Source organism: Bison bison, unplaced genomic scaffold (assembly GCF_000754665.1).
Source record: "Bison bison bison isolate TAMUID 2011002044 unplaced genomic scaffold, Bison_UMD1.0 scf7180017864516, whole genome shotgun sequence".
Taxonomy (NCBI): domain Eukaryota; kingdom Metazoa; phylum Chordata; class Mammalia; order Artiodactyla; family Bovidae; genus Bison; species Bison bison.
In genome coordinates this window covers 233,858-235,073 of record NW_011495069.1, presented here as the reverse complement: position 1 = coordinate 235,073, position 1,216 = coordinate 233,858, and the positions used below count along the sequence as shown (strand labels likewise).

Genomic DNA, 1,216 nt, shown 5'->3' with positions numbered 1-1,216 from the left:
GCGGCTTTCACAGCAGTGGCTCTGTTTCTAGAACCACGTGGGGTTGGGGGGCGGCAGCCAGAGGGCCTCAGGGACACACATCCGGCTGCAACAGACCCTGAGCTGCTGCCCTAGGTCCCTAGCAACCTGACGGGAACCCTGCCCTGGGCGGCGATGGCCACAACCTGCCCTGACATGCTCACACTCACTCACTCTGTGGCCGGTAGACTCTTGCCTTCTCCGACTCTTCCTTGGAGGTGTGGAGAACCACCCGGTAATTCTTTGTAATGCAGCTGGGCCCCTGAACTTTCAGCACCATCTGGGACAAACTCTTTACTTCTGAACAAAAGAGAAGGTAAAGGTTTAGGGGCTTCTGGAGGCCAGAGCCCCAGGGGTGGAGGGGGCAGTAGGGCTGGGGGTCGGGGGCTTGTGTTAACACTGGAGCTCCAAAGACCCCTGACCTCCTGCCCTGGCCCAGGCCCGCGTCACTGTCTCTGCCACTCGCCTCCCACATGGCCACAGGCAGCTTGCCGTCCTGGGGGCCTACTCCAGTGAGGCTGGCAGTTACCCTTTCCGTTGTAAGGGGCAGATGGGTCCCCACAAACTCCTAGATCAGGGCCTGGCACATCAGCCCAGCAGGGGTTCCCCTCCAGCTTTGGTGTGAACCAGGACACCCCATCCTACAGCTGAGACTTGGGATCTACATCCTGATCAGAGATCAGGACCAGATCTAAGAGGGCTTTTGTCAGGACACTCAGGGTCCTGCCCCCAGGCTACAAGTGGGTTTTCAGGAAGCGTCTGGCCTACGCCTTGTAGGTCCTTGTTTAGTCCTCAAGCCCCCACGATGTCCTTTGTATGACCCCCGTTTTACAGGTGGGGAGACAAAACCAGGAAAGTTCACATACTCAAGTTCATGGCCAGGAAGTAACAGCAGTTTGTTTTCTGACATCGGAGCCTGTGTTCTTGCCTCGGGCCCCTTCCTGCCCAGTTACCGGCTCAATCCATTGACAAGAGGCCCAGAGCAGGGAGTCAGCTTGGAGTCTGGTTTGCTGCAGGGTGGGGCGGAGCCCAGGGAGGGGAGGGGTGATGGGCCTCGGTCAGAGGCCCGTTCTTACCTTCAGAGGAGAACACCTTGCTCTTGTCCACGGGCTGGCCTGAGACAGAAGGGCTGCAGTTCACAAGCAGGATGGCACCCCAGCCACCAGGGCCCCAGACCCAGGTTTTCTGTAAAGAAGAC

The 1,216-nt window shown here is 58.7% G+C and overlaps 1 protein-coding gene across 1 annotated transcript in view; it reads right to left on the bottom strand.

Annotated features, from left to right (window-relative positions):
• PADI6 (peptidyl arginine deiminase, type VI) overlaps positions 1-1,216 on the bottom strand; it is a 20,880-nt gene that overhangs the window by 12,616 nt on the left and 7,048 nt on the right. Inside the window, 2 exon segments of the mRNA XM_010830216.1 lie at positions 193-318; positions 1,095-1,203. Of these exon segments, the coding sequence (XP_010828518.1) occupies positions 193-318; positions 1,095-1,203 (235 nt within the window).